The 20,267-nt window shown below is 43.3% G+C and overlaps 3 protein-coding genes across 5 annotated transcripts; 2 read left to right on the top strand and 1 right to left on the bottom strand.

Moving 5' to 3' along the window:
- The first annotated feature begins 418 nt into the window (after window positions 1–418).
- On the top strand, window positions 419–2,785 carry LOC104422503. Its single transcript, XM_010034838.3, has one exon. It carries the CDS (start codon window positions 1,157–1,159, stop codon window positions 2,123–2,125), a length of 969 nt encoding a protein of 322 aa, XP_010033140.2. The 5' UTR covers window positions 419–1,156; the 3' UTR covers window positions 2,126–2,785.
- A 3,759-nt stretch (window positions 2,786–6,544) lies between these two features.
- On the top strand, window positions 6,545–9,283 carry LOC104422502. 2 transcript variants are annotated; one of them, XM_039303248.1, is made up of 4 exons: window positions 6,574–6,645; window positions 7,963–7,998; window positions 8,544–8,730; window positions 8,877–9,283. In XM_039303248.1, the coding sequence occupies exons 3-4, from the start codon at window positions 8,560–8,562 to the stop codon at window positions 8,946–8,948; spliced, it is 243 nt and encodes an 80-aa protein (XP_039159182.1). In that variant the 5' UTR covers window positions 6,574–6,645; window positions 7,963–7,998; window positions 8,544–8,559; the 3' UTR covers window positions 8,949–9,283. The 2 variants fall into 2 exon arrangements, with proteins under 2 accessions (XP_039159181.1, XP_039159182.1); XM_039303247.1 differs by lacking the exon at window positions 7,963–7,998 and having other exon boundaries at window positions 6,545–6,645.
- A 1,465-nt stretch (window positions 9,284–10,748) lies between these two features.
- Window positions 10,749–14,602, bottom strand: LOC104422500 (U-box domain-containing protein 13). Of its 2 annotated transcripts, none has more exons than XM_010034832.3 (4): window positions 14,206–14,602; window positions 13,219–13,335; window positions 12,561–13,013; window positions 10,749–12,200 (listed from the first exon to the last, which is right to left on the bottom strand). In XM_010034832.3, the coding sequence occupies exons 1-4, from the start codon at window positions 14,488–14,490 to the stop codon at window positions 11,058–11,060; spliced, it is 1,998 nt and encodes a 665-aa protein (XP_010033134.2). In that variant the 5' UTR covers window positions 14,491–14,602; the 3' UTR covers window positions 10,749–11,057. The 2 variants fall into 2 exon arrangements, with proteins under 2 accessions (XP_010033134.2, XP_010033135.2); XM_010034833.3 differs by having other exon boundaries at window positions 14,202–14,601.
- Between the last annotated feature and the right edge of the window lie 5,665 nt (window positions 14,603–20,267).

Genomic DNA, 20,267 nt, shown 5'->3' with positions numbered 1-20,267 from the left:
ATCGGGATAGAGATATCGGGCCTCCGTCTCCGTCCCTCGTCCCCACGCGGACGGAGCATAACTATTGCACGTTTGACTAGGGAAACACGAGCGACTTGCTTTTAAACTGTCGTGCACGACGACGTCGTCCGCAAAAGCGACAGTCGAACATGCAGGGGAAGGGGGGAAGAGTCGAAGCGGTTCGGTGCCGGTCGTGTCGCGTTCAAATGTGCGCGGATGACATACAGCTGGATCTCCGCATGCCGACCGTTGTTGCGACGTTCCTCCTCCTGCTGGCCCTTTTGGGTCGTGTTCCCAACGAGAAAGATCGAAGCTTTTTTGCCATCGCCCGCCGCCCGCCGCCCGATTCCCTGTTTCTTTTTAGGCGAAATCCCATTTCCATTCCATTCCATTCCGAGATTTTACTCAAGAAAAACTGTCTCTCTCTCTCTCTCTCTCTAGGGCTTTAATGGTGCACGAACTTTAGCGAAGGCATGTGAGTGCGAGGCCGATTTTTTTCCAACTGTATTTCCACGCTCTGCCCCACATCTTTTTACAGCCCACCTTCCACAAACGTTTCCCCCACACCCACCCCACCTTTATAAACAAAGCGATTCTCTCCTTCGCCCTGTTTCATTTTTATATTTTCCTAAGCGAATTTCCGGGTTCCGTGCATTCTCTCTTCCTTCGTCGTCTCCGTCTCGATCCGTCTCTTGCTTGAAGTGGTTGAGAATTTGGGCCGGTGGGCGAGTGTTTTTTTTTTTTGGGTGTTTTTTCTCTTCTCTGCAACGGCTCCGTTTTTGTTTTTCCACGGGAAGGGAGGTTCGCGGCTTGCGAGGTAACCCCGAAGTTTGGATCTTGCGAGTCGTGGGCGAGAAGTTCCGAAGATTTGGCAATTCCGGAGGTTGCTTCGTGGTTTGTGGCTTTCCAGGTTTAGATAGCGAGTGGGGTCTTTCCTGCTTTTTCCTGTGAGAAAGTCTCTGCTCCGTGGTTGAATTCTGCGGGCGAGTTTTGGAGGTTTGATTGTTGCTTCTGCTCTGTGATTTTGTTGAGAGTGAAGTTTCACGGTCTGGGTATTTTTCAGTACTCACTAGGAAGTCATAATCAGAGTAGACGGGTTTGAATTATATGAGCAAACTTTTCGGTTGCTTGGGAATGTGAAATTGGAGTGAGAAAGATGGCAGCTTCCTGTAGTCTGGGTCTTGTTCTGAGCATAGTCTTCGGTTGCCTCTTCTTGGCTTTCTTAGCGGAAGTGTCCTATGTGTTCTGGTGGAAGAGGAGAAGAGTAGCCTCGAGTAGTGTCGCAGACGTCCCGGAAGAAGAAGACTACACCAAATACGCAAAAGAATTTCTCCAACTCATCTGCTGGAAAAGGCCCTCTTCATTCCAACACCCCACCAACGCCAAAAACAGCGGCGCAAATTCAGCCAATGCGAAGGATTTAGGTGCCAACGGGCATGAAATGTCGGACCTTGAAGCTGGAAACGGCAAGGACTTGCAGTCGAAGAGCCTGGGAGATCAAGAGAGCGTGGAATCGGAGCTCATGAGGCTCCACAACCTCCATGGCCCACCGAGGTTCCTCTTCACGATCAAGGAAGAGACTAGGGAGGATCTGGAGTCTGAGGATGGGAGGTCGAGGGGCGATAGGAGCAGGAAAGGCTCAAGGACCAGGAGCTTGAGTGACATAATCTTGGCCCTCGACCAGACCCCGTTCCTCACGCCTCTGGCATCACCAACGGTCAAGTCATCATCATCCCTCAACCCCCTCGAGGGTTACGGCAAGAACGGGTTCAACAACCCCCTGTACGAGTCCTCGGCGGAGCACGAGTGGGCTCGGCCGTGGACGTCGCCGCCGCCGAAGTTCAAGTTCCTTAGAGATGCAGAGGAGAAACTGTGCAGGAGACTCAAGGAGGAGGCTGCCAAAAGAGCAGGTGGTCAAGAATGTGGCTTTGCAAAGCCCTGCGGCGGTGATGCGGACAACAAAGAAGGCCCTCTAGTGAGGACCATCATGGGCAAGAATGGGGAGAAAAGGGAGGTTATTCAGAACGTGATTCCGCATTTTCCTTCAAGCACTTCCCAGGTACTCCCGCTGGCATCATCCCCAACAGCTTTCACACCCCTGGACAAGAACTCCATCGTTCATTGATCTCCGTGAACTCTGCCTTAAATGGGTCCCTTGTTCATCCCTTGTTCATTCTTTCTTTTTAAATTTTTTTGGTTTGTTGGGATGTGATTGCTTACCATGTCAAATTGAATTTGAATCCAAAAGGGCACTCGATCCCTTCCGAGTCATAGCCGTTTCCGTTATGTGGGGGATTTGGGTAAAAGGCCTGTTAAGTAGTAGTGTTCAGTACAGTCTTGGTCGTCAGAGTCATGAAGGCACCAGAAGACGCATGAGAGTTTGCCTCGCGCAATTAATGCGAGCTCACCGAAATGCAAAATCGTGGCGAGGTCATGTCAAAGCTCAGGTGGGGACTCCCGAGCTGAATTCACCAGTATCTCAAATCATTCAAACGTCCAGGAAGGCTTCGGACAAGACAGGCGAAAATTGAACAGGGGAAAAAAAAAAAGAAAAAAGAAAAAACAGAGCAAGGAAGACAGGTGTATGCGGGCTGCCGCTGGAGCCTTCTCAGCACTTCCGAGATCGTATAGTTTTTCTTTAGTTTTTCCAAGCGAGGGTGTGTGAAAATGTTACAGTCGGAAAAAGAAAAAGATTCTCCTGTGGCTGGCTTCGAGCCGATACCAGAAGAACAAAACACTGTAAAATCCTTTCACTTTAAAGCGGTTCCGAATCACTTTTCTTCTAGTTGCCGATTCTCTCTCTCTTTCTCAAAATCTGATTCCTGGGCACATATGCTTAAAGAAAAAGGAACAAAAATGGTGTGGCAAACCACTTTACTCATCGTGCAGACAAGTCTTTATCTTCTTGTTTTTTCGTCCTATTTTTTTTTTTTTTTTTTTTCATGGACACAAGACAAGTCATTATCTTCGTGGAGGTGGGGCTGCACCAGGCAGACCCCAGAGAAAGGAAAAAACCAGAAAAGGGTCGGATCATCATCCTTATCCTCTGCAAATTTTTATGTTTTCGGTCAGTTCATATGCTTGTCGTAGGGAGCATATGAATAAGGTTAAAGATGTGATGCTTCCATAATACCTACTTTGTCTCAAATAAACCAAAAGGATGAGAAAAGAGATCTTCTCGAGTCACGCGTCGAAACGCATCATGGCGTCCAGCTAATTGATTGTCCTCCTACCAAAAGCTCGATCACCACCGTTTGGAAAAAAGGTGAAAAAGTTAGAATTTCCCAACTCCACGCCACCCCAAAGTCATCCTTGTGTTTTAAAGTCAATGAAAGGTTCGGACTTTTCTTGGCCAGTGGTGGTCTTTGCCCAATTCCATTAACCGAGCTCTTGCAATTGGGTATTCTCGAGTTAACGCGGCGATGCAACGACTCGAATTCACAGCCTCGGGCGAGGAAGGGATTAGTCCCCTCCCGGTCATCTCGTTCGAGCGACCCTTTTAATGACTCGAGTGATCGACTCGTTCAACACAAAATTACGGAGAAAAGTCGGGAAGAAATAAAGGGATCGTGAAAAAGAAGGCTAAAAGGAAAAAAATGTCCAGCACATGTTCATGAAATTTGAAAGCAGAGTTTGGGGGAGAGGTCGATTTCGAACGGGGGTTACCTGGAGAGCAAGTCTCGTTGGGAGAAAAAATAGGAAGATACTAGAGAAAACGGAGACCATTAGCTTTTACCAAAACAACAAGAAAACGTCACTGTCGTTCACGCGATCCGGCCGAAAGCTTTTGCCAATTGCCACCACACGCACCCTTCCCTCTCTCTCCCTCTCTCTCTCAAGCATCAAATTCCCTTTGCAATCCCCACCTTTTTTCGAAATAAAAAAGAGATTTTAAGATAGTGAACGAGAACCCACCAGGCACTGGCAGTGCCCATCAAGAAAGATGGCGCCTTTCCAAAGTACCAAAAAAGCCTCGAGATTGATTAATGAAAAATGCGAGCTGGGGGCCAAAAAAACACCTTTTTCCATTGATGAAAATGCTATAAGCTACGTGTGCTCTGTGAACCCCACCCCGAACGCCAAGCCCAGAATAGTTTTGTGCCCAGCCGTCGAATCTTCCATTCATATCCTTGCATTATCTATTGGTTTCGCCTGTCCATTAAAAGGAAAAAATAAGGGCAAAAACGAACCTAGTCGACTATATAAAAAGGACGCACGGCATGGCACGATAACATGATATCGATTATATTTTAAGAAAGGTTAAAAAAGCGATATTTCGGAATCAAACTCTTTGTTTTTTTTTGTGGGCATCATTTTAGTACGTGTTTAAGGTGGTGATAGTGGTGGGTTTGCATTGATAAATCCGTCGCGGAAACGTTGTTAAGTGTTAATAGTCAGAGACACGACAGCAGCTTGGGTGCAAAAGATGTTTCCATGTGAGAGCGGCCCCCATGGCATTTAAAACTCTGGAAAACGACCGGCCCTATCTTCCATTTATTTTCAGATCTGCCACCCCACCCTTCTCAATTCCGGGTCTCTCTCCCCCTTTGGAATTTCAAGAGCGACGCAAACATGTTTGCATAGACTCTGTCCTGTAAATGGCGTGGCAAAGTGCTTTTGAAATTTCAAACGATCGCCGGCCGGCGTGCAAAACTCCGTCCTCGCCGGGGAGGTCGTGCGCCTTCAGCCGCCACTCCTTTGGCCACGGATGGTGGCGGTTATGTTACGCCAAGAATCTTCTTCGAGAAGGCAAAAACCGGAAGCGTCACCCGCACTCCGATGGTAGCTTACAAGGAAGCTCGCCAAATTTGTGGTCTGTCGTTTCCTAATTGATCACTAGAGATGCTTTGCTAATCTTTGCAAAAGACAATGTCTTTGCCCACGTTAGAGAGAGAGAGAGAGAGAGAGAGAGATAGGAGGGGAGAGAGGGAGGGTTGAGCTGTATTGGGCGATTGCATGTGATGTTGGTGATAAGAACATACGGACCATTCCGCCGCTCGTGCGGTCCAGAAAGCCTTTCTCCCCCCTCTTCCCTTTTCTATTTTGTAACAATTAATGCAGCCAGTTCTAATTTTCAGATTATTAATTATCGTACAGTGAATTCACCCTCGCGAAGCTAGTGGTGGAGAGCGATTGGGATTCTGAGTTCAAATCTACTCAAAAGTGAGAGGTCACATTTAGGGGATAGAATAATATTTCTATTTGCATCTCACTAGAAAGAACTATAAAAGTATAGTAAAAATTGACATTGTATATTCGATCGACGATTTTGTCATCTCAAATTTTTTGTTAGCCACTCTTGCAATTCCAATTCACAACCATAATTGAACTGTTTTTTTTCTGTTAGAAGTTCACTATGACAGCCAATATCATGCATAGCACAAAAATAAATGCACTTTAGTAATCTGACTAGTTGAGTTCGGATGTTGGAACATTCACTAAATTCTCGTCCAATGAGTTTTTGAGTTTCGTAGACTTTTCTAAATACAACTTAATTTCATCCCACTGCTAAGAGGCGTGAAATCCACTCATGCGCTGACAAGATTCATTTAAAAAAGACTAATGAATTGGAGTCAAATTTTAAGATTTATTGACTAGTTAATTCCAGTCAAATTTTAAGATTTATTGATTGGTTATACCGGTTCGCACTTTGTAAAATATTAATATTTTCAGTTCATTCTTGTATTTCAACATAAGAAACTTGTCTAGCCAAATTGAAATTCTAAAATATAAGTTTTGCGATTAAGTTACTTTGCCCAAATGTCACCGAATTAGTTTAATAAACTAAAGAACCCAAAATGTAAAGGACAAATGAACCCAGATTATAAGCCCTTAAGTCAATAAAGTATCCTATACATTGGGTACGTGATTCAACGCACTCGTTTATCACATGAACTTGAGGTATATTCCCATTATATGCTAATCCCAACTGATTGAATGAGTTTCTCAATTCAAAATCAATAACAGATTTCTATTTGAAAAAGAAATAGAGAGAAATTGCTAAAATTCAGGCTTCATACTAGAGTTGTGCAACTAAATTGGCGCTACACAGGAGCTGGATCGAACCAAATTTGGAACTGGTTTTATAAAGTCTAAAAAGCCTACGTTTTCTAGTCTAAGAAAAGGAAAAAAAAAAAAAGGTTCTTGGGTAAATTCTACAATCGGGCTTCAAAATATAAGGTTTTAAAAACTAGGAAATGGTCGTAAGGATAGGTTCCAAAAATTATAGATATGATACTTATCCACTTTAAAACGGATTATCCCTACTTGATGCGACCTAAATTAATCTGGTACGGGCTTGTCATTCCGACCCAGAAGCCTCAGGCTCGGTCTGCTTTATTTGGGCCTAAATCCTGAAAAGCCCGGCCCGTGCGGTGCCTTCCGGTGGGTTCATTTCTCCTTTGTCTGTTCTCCCGCTAGGATCCGGTGGGCCAGGAGCCCCGAGTGGACTCGGGCTGGGCCTGAATGTTCGAGCGGCGGTCGGACCGGAAACGCTGCAGCTCGCCCGGTCCGTTCCGGTCGAGCCCGATCTCCCCATTCGCCGATTTTTCTCAGACAGACCTCTCGAAGCCTCGACCTCCTCGAAGCAGCAAGACCTCGAGACGGCGACTCTGCTACCTCGGCGCGAAGTCGGTTCTGGCGCAGGTGCGTTCCGTCGATTCGAGCTGCTAAAGTTCGTTCCTTTTCGTCGTGATTGAGCAGAGGTTCGAGCGCAAGGACGAACTCTGTGTCGAATCGAGTTCTGCTGCGAAGCGCGCTTCTTGTTTTTGCTTTCGAATCTGGAAGTTCCTCGGGGGGATATCGCGAAATTAGATGTCGCCGAAACGTTGTCTGCTATAGGATCACGCCTGCTCGATCTTTTACGGCGTTCTTGTTGAGTGGGAAAGTAAAGATTTTGCTGAATTTTTCCTGGGTTCCTTTCGAAAGATGTCCTGTTGGAATCAGGGTGGGGATGTTTGTTCGTTCTAGTGTTTTTAACCGAGTGAAATGCGGATTGGTTCAATAGCCTGATCTTTCTCAAGAATCGAATTTGCTTTGCTTTCTCTGTTGGATGATGCACCCTTGAATTTTATATGTTAGGATAGCTCACACAGTGCCACTGCTGAGCAATTTTCACTGGAGAACCCGATGAACCACTTGTCCAGCTGGGCTACTCTTTGTTTGAACAAAGGAAGTGTTGCGTGTTATATTTAATGTGGGATGTTTCTTGGGAGAAAAAACCTTTTAGGAGATTAGCATCTGGAAATTAAAGTGGAATGCATAAATATGCAAAGTCAAGTGCTTCAAGTACTATTGTGTTTGTACAGGTTAAGGTTCTTTCAATGCAGACCTCGATGATACCAGAAATTGTTAGGCGAGTCATAGATTGTGTGGATTTGTTTGATACTATGCTGCATGAGCAAACTGAATCGTGTAATACTTTTTTTGAACTGTTAATTCATCTGAACGAATTTTGCTGTTTGCCGCTTGTTAGGGTCTTGTACACAATACTAGTGTAGATCTGAGTGAGACCTTTAGCTTCTCTGAGCAGTTCCATTGGTGCTGACTTTAGTTAAGGTTTAAGGAGATTGATATTTAGGAAACGTTTGCATATGTTCTGCTTCACTTTGTACATCCCTGTGACTAGAAATTGATTTATCCTGATGTTTAAGTTTTTCTCTAGTTAAGTTATTTCATGTCAATGGCTCAGTTTGGAGTTGAAATATTGCTGAGTGTGGAAGTGAAGCGGAGATCATGTATAATGAAAGTCATTGCTCAGTGATGCGTTATGTTTTTTTTCTGGATTATCTGTCAACATGTTGTTTATGAAAGTATGAGCATCACATCAAACTGGCAGAGAATAGAATGTGGTACTGTTGGTAATAAAATGTTGGTGCAGATGTTCTCAGTGCTTTGATTTGGTTTTCCAATTGAATGGAGAGCTGGATGTTAGGGTCTTAGCTAGCTTTTTCTCATTTGCAGGATATTCGGATAGAACTTTCTTCCCCTTCAAAAGGAGTGAGATGGATTCTGTGAACATGTTCTTTTTGGGTTTGGGTTTGCTGTTTTGGTGGTTGGACTTTTCTAGATGACACCAATGTCCACTCAAATTGCTCTGTTCAATTTGGGGTATCTATATTCTCTTGGCAAAATTGTGGTCATTAGGTGTCATAATCATGTACTAGCTTCAGATTGTGGTCACCAGGTGTCATAATCATGTACTAGGCTTCAGAATACAATTTAGTTATAGAGCTGTGGCCAAGGCCCTTTTTGGTTGGTTCCTAAATCAATGCCATATGCCGGTTTTCCTCTCTCTCTCTCTCTTCGGTCTGCAGTGCTGTGATACTTGCTTCATACAAATAGTGTGGGTTGTTTGAATATATTAGGAAGGCTTAGGCAGTTGCAGTTGCTCATAGTGTATCTGCCTGAAAGTGTTCATTTAACTGTTGCAATGGAAGTTGCTACAGGAGATCTGGTTCACTGTTTCCTGCTGGTTAATCTTACTATATTCAAAGGTCTTTCATCTTTGATTTGTCTGATAATGACTGTTTGCATACATGCAGTGAGATATAAAGTACAATGGGCCGAAAAGCAGGCGCACTGTACATCAGCCCCAAAAAATTTGGTTCGCTTCAAAAGCCATGCATGAAGGAAATGATATCATTTCTCAACTGCTTGGCACTAGGCCAGAACAATGATGATAAATGCGTCCGGCAAAAGGAACTTTTGAGTGCTTGCATGGATGCTCAGGTTGGTTTTGCGTTTTCTTTGCCTATCCGTCAGTACCATCTTTCTCTTTCTCTCTCTCTCGTGTGTGCACGAGTGTGAGCCCAATATTCTTATGAACACATGTTTAAACAAAACCCCCTTCTGTTTTTGGTTCTTGTTTGATTCAGAGTGGGAAAAACAGAACGACTTGGGGAAGCATTAATTATCATCTGCAGAGGCTTAACAGGGGAAGGAAGTAGTTCAGCTGTGTAGAGCGGCTGGTTCAAATTGATAAGAGTTTCCAATTGAAGAGGCCTAGTAGAAGATGATTCCGTGCCGAGTCTGAACATTTCAGCGAGTCCTTGTCTGTTCCCTCATTTACAAATTTTTGGAACTTGGTTCTTTTCGCTTGGTTTAAGTTCCTTTTTTAGGAAACTCAATAGTTTAACAGGAGTAATTCATTATCAGCGTTGAAGTTCTATTCGAGTGGTTCGGGTTCTTTTGCTGTTTAGATTGCAAGTTATACTCACGTAGCAGTTCATCAGCCTGTGGCACAATTCTTTTTTAAATAATGACTGTAGGACGTTTCATCACAGCTGGAGTGTATATTCTTGAACTTGCTATTCATTTTTGTGGGGGATGTGATATCTACCACAACTCTAGTCCGACCATGTCATATAGAGACGGTTTTAAGTAGGGATGGCAAAATGGGTCAATTACCTATATTTTAACCCACATTTAATGAGTTGATTAGAAAATGGGTTAACTAAAGCTTTAATATGGATTTGAAATGGGTTCATTATAATAAAGCCCAATTGAAAAATGGGTCATAAATGGATCCATTTATGACTACTCAACTTAGACGCACTACTTTTCAATTTTCTTTTCTTTTTCTTCTTCATTTGCCGGCTATGGTGGCAGCCAGCAACTGGCCACAGGTGAGGCTCAAGCTCGCTTGATGTTGGTGAGCTATAGTCCTGCCCAAGCTTGCCAAATTGTTGTTGCGGGCAAGCTTGGCCTCACCAAATTCAACGAGCTAGGAAAAACTTGAGACTTGCCGGAGGTCATTAGATGTTGGCGAAGCTTTGGTGACCTCAAGTGAGGCTTGAGCGTCACCCAGGTCGTTGAATTGGGAGCCTTACTAGAGGTTGGTGAGGCTTGAATTTAGTGAGCTTGAGCTTTGTTGGCCTATGGCGGCAGCTGATGATCAGCCAATGAAGAAGAAAAGAAAAAGGAATAAAAAGAAAAATAATTTAAAAATATATAATTATAAAAGTTGTAAAAAATAAAATAATTAAAAATCAATTTTCAAAAATATAATAATGAAAAATTTATTGAAAATGGTGCATGAGTAAAAAAATTTCCTTACCATCAATGGAAAATATCTTCTAGTTTATTTTTATATTTTAGCTATATATTGACAAATATTGTTATTTTCTTAGAAAATGATTTTCCTAAAATATTAATATATTTTGATAATACGAGTTGAGTATGGGTTATTAAATTTAAATGGCATGAAAACAGGTTAAATGGGTTAGATTATTTTTAACTTGACTCAAATTCAATTCAATCCATCCATTTAACGGTCTTAGTTTTAAGTAGGTTGAGAAGTTAACCGAATTGCGATACATGGACGTTGGAAAACTGGTTGTAGCTTATATTAGGAAGTATGACATTTGGAACAGGACTATTGCTATTGACACGACATGGGATAGAACAAATATGATTCAAGTCATCCATTTAATGGTCTTAGTTTTAAGTAAGTTGAGAAGTTAACCAAATTGTGTTGGATGGACGTTGAAAAACTGGTTGTAGCTTATATTTAGGAAGTATGACATTTGGAACAGTACTTTTGCTGTCGACACGACATGGGACAGGACAAATTTGATTCAATCCATCCATTTAATGGTCTTAGTTTTAAGTAAGTTGAGAAGTTAACCGAATTGCGATGGATGGACATTGGAAAACTGGTTGTAGCTTATATGTAGGAAGTATGACATTTGGAATAGAACTTTTGCCGTCGATACGACATGGGACAGGACAAATTTGCGAGTCGAATGGATTGTTCTGTAAACAGACATCTCTTCCATTAAAAAACTTTGAAGACGACGATGGTACATTTTGCTCGTATACATTGTAAACTGATGTCAGAAATAACTTAGCCCTTCATTGATCTCCCTCCGCCCCACCTCCTTTCGCAGCGTTTCTTCCGACGAACCGTTAGAATGACGCAGTCCCTCCTTGCCACGGGCCAGCAAAAGAATTTAACTTACATGGCCAGGTGATTTTCCACCTGCGACAAACAATGAAAAACAGCTTCCCGAAACATTTCCCCAAGAAGAGAGAAGAACGAAAATTTGTATAAACAGTTAGCTATCTCTTTCGGAGAGCGGCAGCTCATGGTGGCGAATCTGATTATCGGCTTCAGTTTGCGCCTGAGCCTGCTTCTTCTGCTCGACATACCGGCTTATTCGCTCGAGTAATTGTGCCGCCTTTCTCTTCCCTCTATCTGTCCCGTTTTGCGCCAAATCCATGAGCGGACCCATCACTCCGAGTTCTTGTGCCTTTACTAGGTGCCTCTGATCCGCAGAGCAGAGATGCGCCAGAATCGCAGCTGCATTCTCTCTGTTTCGCGGAGAACCACGGCCGATGAACTCTACGAGAACAGGCACTGCCTCGGCAGCTCCGATGGCTGCCTTTCCTTCGGAGTGACTGGCGAGTATCGCTAATATGGCCAAGGCCTCGTCCACCATGGTAGCCTCAGGTTCGGTGAGCAGTCGCATTAGCGTGGGCACGATACTGGCCCTCACGGCCTTTCCTTTGTTGCCCTGGTATATACACAAATTGAAAAGTGCTGTTGCAGCATCTTTCTTCCCCCTTTGGGTACCTTCACTTAGAAGCGCTACTAGTGCTGGGATCGCGCCTGAAGCGCCAATGGTGACTTTGTATTCATCCACGACTGAAAGGCTGAAAAGGGTGGCTGCTGCATTTTCCCGCGCTTCCATACTTCCCTTCTTCAGAACATGAACTATTCCGGGAACTGCTCCCGAAGAGACGATGGTTCCCTTGTTGTTTTCGCATATGGATAAGTTTAAAAGAGCTGTTACGGCATGCTCCTGCGTGCGAGAGTCGGGTGTTAAGAGGAGACTTACTAGGAGAGGAATCGCGCCAGCTTCAGCAATGGCGACGCGATTATCTGCGTTGCGCTTCGCAAGAAGGCGGACCTCACCTGCAGCAGAGTGCTGCTCTTCGGGGATGCCAGAGATTAGTTTACGGAGAAGAACTTCAATCTTCGTACGATCTGCAGGTGAGAAGGCGGAAGTAACTTTATTAGGGTGAGAGCTCGCAGGACGTTTAGGCGGCTCGATGCCATTTGCTTCACACCACTGAGCTATGAGGCTGCGCAAGACATAGTTCGGGGTCAGGGTGGTGTTGGCGAGGGTTTGTTGTGTCTTTGGGCAAGTTCCATGCCCTTCTTCCAGCCATTTCTCAATGCAAGAGCGTTCATAGGTCTGCATTGGCAAAAAGAGGATCATTCTATGTATCTTACATATTTTGAATTAGAGAAAGAAAAGATGATGAATTCTGTTCTGGTATATCTCGAAATATATCAGGTTACTCTAAGCAACTGCAATGAAATGACATGAGCAAGCAAGAATTTCTGATATGCTCATCTAATGGCAGGACCTCAGGAAGAACGCAAAATGCGAATGTTATGAGCCAACTCGAATGCTTGTTATTTATGGTCTCACTTGAACAGGATGAAAGAGGGTTAGACCAGCAATTGAGATTCTAAATCATAAGTTTGTGCTCCACAATCATGCAAGTAAATTTTAGGGCATTATAGAGAGAAAGATCATGCATCCTTTTACCTGTCCTGTCGAAACAATGACTGGATCCTTCATCAACTCTAATGATATTGGACAGCGGAAATCATCTGGTATAACGGGGGCTTTGTGGTTTCCATCAGCGGATGCTTCTCCAGCTGAATGCGCCGGTGAACCTTCTACTTTTGCAGGAGGATCCATATCAGGGTTCTCTGTCTGAACAAAATCTTTAATTTTCTTCAACAGCATCGACATGTTCTCAATGCTCTTCCCTGGATCTTCACCGCTAGCAGAAACCATCTCATATAGAGCAAGAGATTCCTGTGTAAGGTCAGTTATTTCCATCAATTGCAACTTCTCAGTCAATCTCCTTAGGACAGTTGGATCTGCAGCTGCGTCATTGCTCTCATAAAGAGACAATAGATCTTGATATAGTTCCATGTCCGGTGGATCAGTCCGTCCTTTGGCTCTTCTGAACTGTGCAAGAACAAGCTCAACCTGGACAAAGATATCAAAATGAAAATTATCAAATTAAGAGACAACCTGAGCTCCACTGAAGCATTTCCTAGCTGAATATCAGCAGAAGATGATCGTTGGTTTGAATGGTTGGCCATATCTGATGAGCTCTATAAGGCGCATATTTGTGACATCGAGCGTCATAATAAGGCAAGACAGCGTAAAAAGAGAACTCAGGGAAAACTACCTGCTCCTGAACTTCATCCGATATATCAAGTTCTTCATAGGGAATCGCACTTAGAGCTCGTTCTATCTGCTCCGTCACCTCATCGAACTTGCTCATTAGTTGCTCCCTCTCTAGGACCTGTAAAATACGAAAGATCAAAGCTGAATAACAGCAACAACCCAATGAGCAGAGCTCAGTAGGGCCGTAATGAAAGACCGAGAGCTCACGATAATCATAGAACACTGTAAATAGGAATGATTATGCTATAACCGGACCGACAGATTCAAGAACAAGGTCGCAGCAATGAAATCATGATGTAGACTTTGTCAACAAAACAATATTAAATGGATCGAGGGTCAGGAGTACAAAATTCCAGCTCAAGCTTGGAGACCGAAGTTTATAGAGGCGGAGTGTGTTGATCAAAGCAGTTGGTTCAATTTCCAGTACGTAAATTTCCCCTTTCCTCTCTCAGAAACCTTTCCAACGTAAAATACTTGATGATAGATGATGATTCGAAGAAAGCAATCCAGTCTCCCTCAGTTTGAAAACGGTCAGCAAACCTTTAGTCCCCGATTTATATTACTTGAAATGAATGCTCAGAAATCGGAAATCAGAAAATCCATTCTGTACAGCTCCACAGCTCGCAAAAGAAGGAGGAGAGCCAGAAATTTGGATCAACTGCAACTATTTCCATCGGTTGCCTGCAGTCACGAGATTGCTTCGAAATCGGGAACACGAGCGACGCGATTCAGTTGCTCGCAGGCTCTCGACAAGTAAATCAGCAGATGCCTGAATCTAGCTGCAAGCACTAGCGCCAGCTACAGCATCGCCAGATTCAGCGCTCGCTTTGATTCCAAATCGAGTAAAAATCAACAGAAACGACTCCGAGAACTTACTAAGGAAAGCACGCGCAACGACAAAAGCACTCCCGCATTGATTGCCGCGCAGCATCGGAGCGGAAACAAGAAGAAGAAGAAGAAGAAGAAAAAAAAAAAGCCACGTACAAACCATGTAAATCTTGCTCCCCTCGCTCCCGAACCGGAGCAGATCCCTGGCAGCCTCCAGCGCCTCCTTAAGCGACGCCAGGGCCGCCGCCGCCCCCTCGCCGACCGGCCGCCTCGACTCCCGGACCTCCTCGAACATCGGGACCAGGAGCTTCAGCCGCCGGGCGAGGTTGCAGTACTGCCTCTTCACCGCGCACCGGTAGTCGCAGATGGAGGCGATCTCGCCGACCCTCGCGATGAGGCCCTCCGCGAGCGCCGCCGCCGCCGCCGCCCCGCCGTCCGCCTCCATGGCCGAGGCTTCTCCGTCGATCAGCAGCTGGCGGTCCGCGCGCTGATCCGCAGGGAGGAGGTCGCAATGGCGAGAGTGCACTCCATGTGAGAGAGAGAGAAAGAGAGAGAGAGAGACGAGTAAAGAGAGGGAGAGAGTGTATTTTATATCTGCTTTGCGCGAAACTGTGACGTGATGATTTCGCGTTATTTACGAAAAAGTGCAATCGGTTTGAAATATGAGGAGTTCCCTTAATTATATCTTACCGTTACGCGACGTATCGAGATTCACCGCGTAAGTCCAGTGACCGCGCAGGGAGAGCTTGAGCCACTTTACATAAATTTTCGAAGAAGTTGATTTTATAATTTATTAAAAACTCTCATTCAATTAATTTTTTATATTCGAGGATTTTTATATGTTCATAATATTAAATATACGCGTTTAGCCATGCTGTGAATTACAGTCGATATTTATAAAAAAAAAAAGAAGAGGAAGTGGATTATATATAATGATTTTGCTATATTTCTTCCCTTCTGCTGTCCTTTGTTTTCTTAGGAGAAGTGGTGAGGAGATGAGGCTGGGCATGGCTGCGGCGGCTTGGCTTGACTCGGCTTCGGCTTCGGCTTCGGCTTCGTTCTTTTTTTTTTTTTTTTGGACAATCTTCGGCTTCGTTCTTGCGCGCTCTGGCATGATGGACTTCTTTGTTAGTGGTTGAAGTCAAACGCACGCACGATTGAGACTCAGCTCAGCGTGGAACAAGTAGTAATTCGACATGAGATTTATGTCGACCGTAGTTGAGGTTCACCATTTTTAATTATTTAGGATGCCACTATTTCATTAAAAAATGAGTGATTTATAAAATATATCTATGAAAATAATCATTTATATAGTTTGAAATAATTAATTAATAGAAAATATTTTCGTTATCTATAATAATTTATGTTTACATTATTTTAAAGACGGCAAAAATACTTTATAAGTAATTATGTAATCATTTTAAAAAATATTTTTAAATTATTTATTTTATTCAAAATAAATAGAATTTAGATTCAAGTTTTTTTTACGTATATGACATTCTAGGCAATAATTTATCTTGATGTTAGTGGGGACTTGCATAGCATAAAGAGGCTATTGGATGATGCTTCCGTAAAAGCTACTCAATTAGACAATTAAGGAAACCTTTTTTTTTTTTGGATAATCCTTCTTTTCCTTTTCTTCCCATTTTTGGCCTTTTTTTTTCTTGCGTTTTCCTTCTTTTTATAACTTTTGGCATTACTTTTTCCATACCTTATGCCACATTAGCGCCATGAGTGCTCAAGACATATTTTAAAATGCCACTTGAAGCATTTTTCGTCACTCAAATTACATGAAACAATGATAATACTTGATTGAATCATTGCATAAATTTTTAGATTCAATTACACTCTCGTGAATTTTGAACTTTTATTATAATTTTGTTGCAAATTTTAAAACTTTTTGTATACTCATCTCATATAAAAATATATAATAAATTTATGGGTCCAGAACGCCTGACTCGGGCCCCAAATGAAATGGCCTACTATAAGCATTTGCCCATGCCAGCCCAAAGAGGGCTTTGAAACCTTCGTGACTCGAGTAAGGGCAAGGGTTGTCAAATCCATAATCAGATGTAGTGGCAATAGTACGAGATAGATTTCACTCAAGAATTGCTTCACCGAGTCATCTTCCATCCGCAAAAGATTTTAAGGTTTCGCGGTTTCCATCTTTTATACTCTGTCGATCATGCGCATCATCGTTCAAATCATCGGTTCGGCACTAGATGCAGCCATTCTCCGAACATTTCCCACCAAAACATCAGTCCTATTCGACCAGTCGGTCCACTCCCTAACAGTCCAATGCGAGAGGTGGCCAATTCCGACACGTCGTGATCAGCCCCATCCATGATTGTTTTGTCACTGGCTCTTGCAAAACCACTACTTACTCCAACGCTTTTTAAGACACGTGCAAATCAATCCTCAAATCCTTTCTTGGTTTAAACCCTTTACTTTAAACTCTGCGAGGCAATAATTAAATTTATTCCGCCGTAGACCCTAGGCACGCGCTAAATTAGTGGCTTAGCTCGATCCGTCTAGACGTGCATTATGCATAGGCCACGACCAGGTTGGCAGGATACAAGTTGGGACCAGATTAGTCTTTTGAGTACTCGATGCCGACGTTTGGACAGGAAGAGGGAATGAAACATCAACTTGGAAACGACGTTGATCCAACTGCCTCGACCAGTTGCAGCATTCATGCATGATGGATTCTCGTGGGCCACGCAAGAGATGAAGAGAATGGGGCAAAATCTATCTTGCCATGCTTTCAATCATCGGTAACGACAACCTAGTCAATTTCAATAGGTTGTGGATACAGTAGCGGCACGATTCTAGGTGGCCCTTGCTTTCTAGTTGTTTTCCGAAGGTGCCGTCCAGGGCATCAAACTTGGAAATTCAAAGTTCATCGAGCTCAAGTCAACTATTGAACTTTATTCTATCTAAAAACTGGCCTTATTCATGTATTTGAGCTTTTATGATATGTAGAGTCAAGATAACTTTGAATTTTTCACATTTGAATCATCCAGGCTTTTGTATAACAAATGATTTGTAAGTATATCGTTATAAAGTATAAATAAATAATTACGGAAGATTACATTATCTTGCGAGTATTATAAAAAAAAATTTATCATCAAAAGATCAGATTTTTTTAAAATCACTAATCACGTGAGTCTCACGTGAGATCGATTTTACAAATCAACATAATCAATGACTAAAATGAATCCGATTCGGTGGATCTGAATCCTAATCCTAAGAAGAGGATTTTACCCGTTCTTTGGACAAGATGTCCGGAGAGTTTGTCGATGAGGGCTACTGTGCTGGCGAAGCGGCACACAGGAAATGCCGACCTGTCCTAAGGTGCACGGGGACCAATAATCCGCATCTTCCAGGAATTGCAACTCCGGTCCAGATAAGGAGCTTGGCTTGACTTTGGACACGTCTTCATTTAATCCATGCCCTACGCGTGTCATCGGAGTTGACGATAGCCGTCCATCCCTGCTGGACCACAGGGAATAGGCCACGCCGGATCATACCCGGAGATACACGTGGCCCACCAGGCACGTGGGGCTGGTCTCGGCTGGCGTGCTCGCTGAAAGATAGACGACCGTCAATTTGTGCCGAGCCGATAGCGACTTCCATCTCCATCGGCTCAAGCCGACACCGACGTTGGCTCCAATCCGGGATCTGTCCCGGTTGCCTGGCTCCCAGCCGTCCGATTCCAGTAGCCAAGTGTCGAGGACTGTAAAGGGAGATAGAGGAGCGCGTGGGTCCACGGTTTTTTCTTATTGGTCCCCACCTCAATTCTCGATCAAAAAAGAAATAATATAACAAAAAAACTCCAGTACGACACATTTATAATAAATTTATCAAATCAAATTTTTTAATCATAAAAGGACAATTTTAGCCTTCAATAGGCTCTATTAATTTCGATGGTTAAATTGTTTAGTTAGGTGACTTATTATAGTTTGTGATTTTACCTTCTATTTATCATATGCATATAACTTTATGATTTTTCGTGGTATTAGTTCAATTTAAATTAATTTTATTTTTACTTTCTATTTATCGCTACGTATTAATTTGTAATTTTTCATGATATTAATTCAATTTAACAAAAAATAATAAATGATAAATTTGTTATAAATATATTAATTTGAGGTTTTTAATGATAGTTTGAAATAAATTTATCACGTGCGTTTTAATTTAAAATTTTTGATAATCGAAAAATGTGTTTGGAATAATTACCATTTTCGAATTTTTTATAATATTAATCTTTAATAAAAAGGGTTTTTGAGAAAATTTTCCATCCGTCCAAATTGCAGCAGATTCTATATATATTTTCATTATCTAACGTGTGTCCAAAGTACTCACCGACGGGGAAATGAAATATTTTGTATATCTTGAAATCGAAATGAAAAAAAATTGAACATGCTTATGTTTGGAGCGGAGGTCGAAGCCGACCTCCCGTGTCGATCGGAGCGCTGTTGCATTTCTTACTGGAAATGTGGAACATGCATTGCTTCACGCAATTTAAAAGAAAGAAGGAAAGAAAGAAAGGAGGTGGGTCCCCACGCCGTGGTTGTTTCACGCGATTTCCCGGACAAGCGAGAGATTCGACCAAAAAGCAGGAATTTATAATAATAAAAAAAAGGGGGACAGGCGAGTGAACCGCGGCGCGCGCACATGGCCGGACGTGCGAGGGCGATGATAGTTGTCGTATCCAGCGTGGCACGATCCGGTCTCGGAGTTGGCGGAGGAATCGCCACCGTCCATTCGGGGAGCCCAAGATGTTTTCGCCCAGGTTCCCGTCCCAAGCCGGAAATGGGAAGTTTAGAAGAAAAGACAAAAACCCCACCGTCGATGCAAACTCTCGTCCGGACTCTTTTCCTCGTTCCCACCGAAACCCTTCTCTAAACTCGAAGGTTACGTATAATCTCGAAAACATTTCCAGAAAACGTTTTTGCTAAAAAAAAGCACCTCCAATTAATTGAGAAATAAATACTTTACTATTGTTTCTTTTCTCGCATGGAAGGGATAGTTACTAAGGAATTAAATGGATGCCACAAAAAGTCACCACGTCGGCACGGACGCAATCGATGGTGGAGATCGGCTCAGATCCGTGACCGGTACGATTCCGGGCAGAGAGGCCGCCGCCGGGGGGGGCCCACGGGGGGATTTAGCTAGCGACGGTATTAGCATGTGATGCGCCCGCAAGAAGACAGCTCAGATGCTCGGTGCTCTAAAACTTAAAAGGAAAACGACTGGAAAGTTCGGCGCTCGGCTAGCTCGACGGCGATTACTTTAATCTGGCGGGGGGCAGGTAGTGCTAGCCAGGGAGATTATCGTCACCCGCCGGTGACCCGACCCGATCCCTTTTTTTTCCCGGCGAAGGGCCTCTCTCGTCTCAGAACTTGACGCTATCAATGGCGTCCAACCTGTCGTCTTGCATGGATCCCCCACCGCCACCGGCCATCGAGTCCATTTGCGCTCTAATCATGGAGTTTATCATCGTTGTCGGGGGGTGAAACCGAAAGAGAGAGATTCCAAAGGTTGGCCGCCCGCGGTTGCTGGTGAGGACGGACGACGCGGCGCTTGCGGGCCCGTTCGTCCCACGAGATTGGATTGCGTCGGATTGGGAGACAAAAATGAAATGCCATGTTGAAGTGAAGCCCCCCACTTGCGAAAACATTTTGACAAGATCAAGAGGCGTGGATCATTATATGTGTTATCGGAAGCAAGATTAGGTTTGTCATGGCAATAGGATTTCGAGTGTTAGCGACCGCTCAGTAATTGATGATGCGAGAGCATCCGATTCTATGGAATGATCCATAAGTTTCAACGCGATTCGATTGACGAGCTTCGCACAATCAATGATCATTCGAGCTAACTTACTTTGATAGGTTTAGAATGAAGTTGTCGATATAAAAACTATTGATCAAATTATAAATACGAAAGGATGATTGTTGGTTGACTACCAAGCCATCGAATAAGGAGTAGTTGATTTTTAACTTTGCCGATTATGTTCCGTTTCACTAAATTAGTCATCAAATTCAAAGCTAATTAACAACGTATTCATGAAAAGTTATTTTGAGCAATTTCCTTTGACATTTGTTAAACTTCTAAGATGGTTAATTGCCGGTCAAGATTGGTGGACGAATTTTGGAAATATATTGCAAGGCTGAAGAGTCAAAGTTATTCCCATGTCTCTTTAATATATGTCTCCATATC

This window comes from Eucalyptus grandis, chromosome 10 (genome assembly GCF_016545825.1).
Source record: "Eucalyptus grandis isolate ANBG69807.140 chromosome 10, ASM1654582v1, whole genome shotgun sequence".
Classification (NCBI taxonomy): domain Eukaryota; kingdom Viridiplantae; phylum Streptophyta; class Magnoliopsida; order Myrtales; family Myrtaceae; genus Eucalyptus; species Eucalyptus grandis.
Note: the sequence above shows the minus strand (reverse complement) of the source record. Positions and strands in the feature narration are given on the sequence as shown.

Bases quoted from the DNA above. Each gene is read 5' to 3' on its own strand.
- LOC104422503 (XM_010034838.3), top strand. From the start codon at position 1,157: ATGGCAGCTTCCTGTAGTCTGGGTCTTGTTCTGAGCATAGTCTTCGGT.
- LOC104422502 (XM_039303247.1), top strand. From the start codon at position 8,560: ATGGGCCGAAAAGCAGGCGCACTGTACATCAGCCCCAAAAAATTTGGT. The intron at 8,731-8,876 runs GTTGGTTTTGCG...TGTTTGATTCAG, and splicing joins GTGCTTGCATGGATGCTCAG to AGTGGGAAAAACAGAACGAC.
- LOC104422500 (XM_010034832.3), bottom strand. From the start codon at position 14,490: ATGGAGGCGGACGGCGGGGCGGCGGCGGCGGCGGCGCTCGCGGAGGGC. The intron at 13,336-14,205 runs GTTTGTACGTGG...CGTATTTTACAG, and splicing joins AGGGGAGCAAGATTTACATG to GTCCTAGAGAGGGAGCAACT. The intron at 12,201-12,560 runs GTAAAAGGATGC...TTGCCAATGCAG, and splicing joins TCATTGTTTCGACAGGACAG to ACCTATGAACGCTCTTGCAT.